This window comes from Sinocyclocheilus grahami, unplaced genomic scaffold, assembly GCF_001515645.1.
Source record: "Sinocyclocheilus grahami isolate Dianchi unplaced genomic scaffold, SAMN03320097.WGS_v1.1 scaffold1850.1, whole genome shotgun sequence".
Taxonomy (NCBI): domain Eukaryota; kingdom Metazoa; phylum Chordata; class Actinopteri; order Cypriniformes; family Cyprinidae; genus Sinocyclocheilus; species Sinocyclocheilus grahami.
Window position 1 is genome coordinate 71 of NW_015507029.1, and position 2263 is coordinate 2333.

At 41.9% G+C, this 2263-nt stretch overlaps 1 protein-coding gene across 1 annotated transcript in view; it reads left to right on the forward strand.

Moving 5' to 3' along the window:
- Nucleotides 1–1206: 1206 nt before the first annotated feature.
- LOC107573018 (cryptochrome-1-like) overlaps nucleotides 1207–2263 on the forward strand; it is a gene marked incomplete at its 5' end in the record, with an annotated part of 7808 nt that continues 6751 nt past the window's right edge. Inside the window, 4 exons of the mRNA XM_016259453.1 lie at nucleotides 1207–1372; nucleotides 1486–1628; nucleotides 1866–2050; nucleotides 2132–2242. Of these exons, the coding sequence (XP_016114939.1) occupies nucleotides 1207–1372; nucleotides 1486–1628; nucleotides 1866–2050; nucleotides 2132–2242 (605 nt within the window). The remainder of the gene's footprint in view (nucleotides 1373–1485; nucleotides 1629–1865; nucleotides 2051–2131; nucleotides 2243–2263) is intronic.

Sequence of the window (2263 nt, forward strand, 5' to 3'; positions counted from 1 at the left end):
TATACGCAATCAAGAAAAAATTCCAAAATATTGAAATACCGCTTCCAATTTGGTGTAAAATCTTTGCTAGTGTGATTCAGCCCATAGCGCTGTATGGAAGTGAGGTTTGGGGTCCACTCAGTGATCAGAGCTACACTAGATGGGACAGACATCCAACAGAAGCCCTACACACAGAATTCTGCAAAATGATTCTAAAACTACAAAGAAAAACAACCAATAACGCATGCAGGGCAGAATTAGGCCGATTCCCATTGATTATCAATATGCATAAAAGATCTCTCAAATTCTGGATGCATCTTAAATCAAGTCCCACAGATTCGCTACAGTTTAAAGCGCTACAAACCCAAGAACTGAACCCCGAAAAGAGTCCACTCAGTCAGCTAGTTCTGAGACTTACTAACCTGACTAACTCTACTAACACTATCCAGTCTCAAACCAGCACTGCTTCTCATCCAAACATCAAAATAAATCAAATTATCAAACAATCTAAAAATACATATCTGGAACATTGGGATCAAGAAACTAAAACACAAAGTAAATTACAATTCTATAAGAGCTGGTTAGCAGAGAGTGTGTGCTCACTGTGAGACAGCAGAGATCGAGACAGAGACGCACTTCCTCCTTCACTGTCACACTGTCATATCCATAAGAAACATCTACTTCAACAAATTCACCCACTTAATAAAGAACTTTACAGCCATTAGTGAAACAGAACAAATAAAGATAGTATTAGGAGAGCGACAGACATGTTTTAATGTAATGTTGTTATCATAATAATACTGTTTTATTATTATTAACACATTAAAGTAATAATACTTCAAAGATGATGACGAAAATAATAATAATAATATATTTTATATATAATTATATAACATTATTATTATTAATATATTTAGGTGATATAAATATATATAATAACAATTATTATAAATACTACTAATAAATTATTATAATTATAAAATAAAAAATGCTTCTAGTTTGTCTCAGTTAAGGAAACATTGTTTCAGATTCAGTAAATAAAATACAAATTGAACACATTTTTGTATTTTGAAGTTATATGTCGATCAGTTTCAGTGCTGAATGAAATACTTGTGTATTTATAACCTTCATGAATGTATCTTGAAGCAGTGCATTCTGGGAGTGACGCAGGTTTAGGAGTCTTGCTGTCAGCAGTGCTGTGTATGTAGGGCTCTCTTGACCCGTCAGACCTCTTCATACGTGTGTGTGTGTGTGTGTGTGTGTGTGTGTGTGTGTGTGTGTCAGGTTTCTGCTGCAGTGTCTGGAGGATCTGGACTCCAGTCTTCGTAAACTCAACTCCTGTCTGTTCGTCGTCCGCGGTCAGCCGGCGAACATCTTCCCTCGCCTCTTCAAGGTAACGCTGGCTGATGTTGAGATGAAACACAGCCCTGCTTTACAGTCCTGCAGCTCGCTTTCCTCTTTTCTCGTGTCGATCGCGTGTCCAGAATAACTCTGATTGGTCCGCAGGAGTGGAAGGTGTCTCGGCTGACGTTCGAGTGCGACTCGGAGCCGTTCGGGAAGGAGCGAGACGCGGCTATAAAGAAGCTGGCGTCTGAAGCGGGAGTGGAGGTGATCACGAAGATCTCACACACGCTTCACGACCTGGACAGGTGAGAACACACTCTGCCCCACCAGATGCATGCCACTCAAATGTTTCATATCTTACTTTTAGGCTATATAAGAAGGATATGATTGTAAAACTATAATCCGTTACTGTAGTGTTATAATATTTAACTTTTTAAAATAAAAAAATGCTGTTGGATGAATCCTTTCAGCTGAATCACTGAAATGAATGAATCAGTTGCATGATTCTCGTAATTGAATCTGTGTTATGTGTGGTGTGTCAGGATCACGGAGCTGAATGGCGGTCAGCCGCCGCTGACGTACAAGCGCTTCCAGACGCTGGTGAGCAGCATGGAGCCGCCGGAGCCTCCGCTGGAGCCGCTGAGCCGAGAGCTGCTGGGAAACTGTGTGACGCCCGTCAGAGACAACCACAGAGAGAGATACGGAGTCCCCCTGCTGGACGAGCTGGGTAACACACGCACACACACACACACACACAGATGGATTGGTTGTTTTCAGAGCGGTGCATCATGGGTGTGTTTGTGTTCAGGGTTCGACACTGAGTCTTTGGATCCTGCTGTTTGGCCCGGAGGAGAATCAGAGGCGCTGATGAGGTTGGAGCGACACCTCGGACCCGACTCTAACATGGTACGACACACACGCACACACACACACGGCTCCA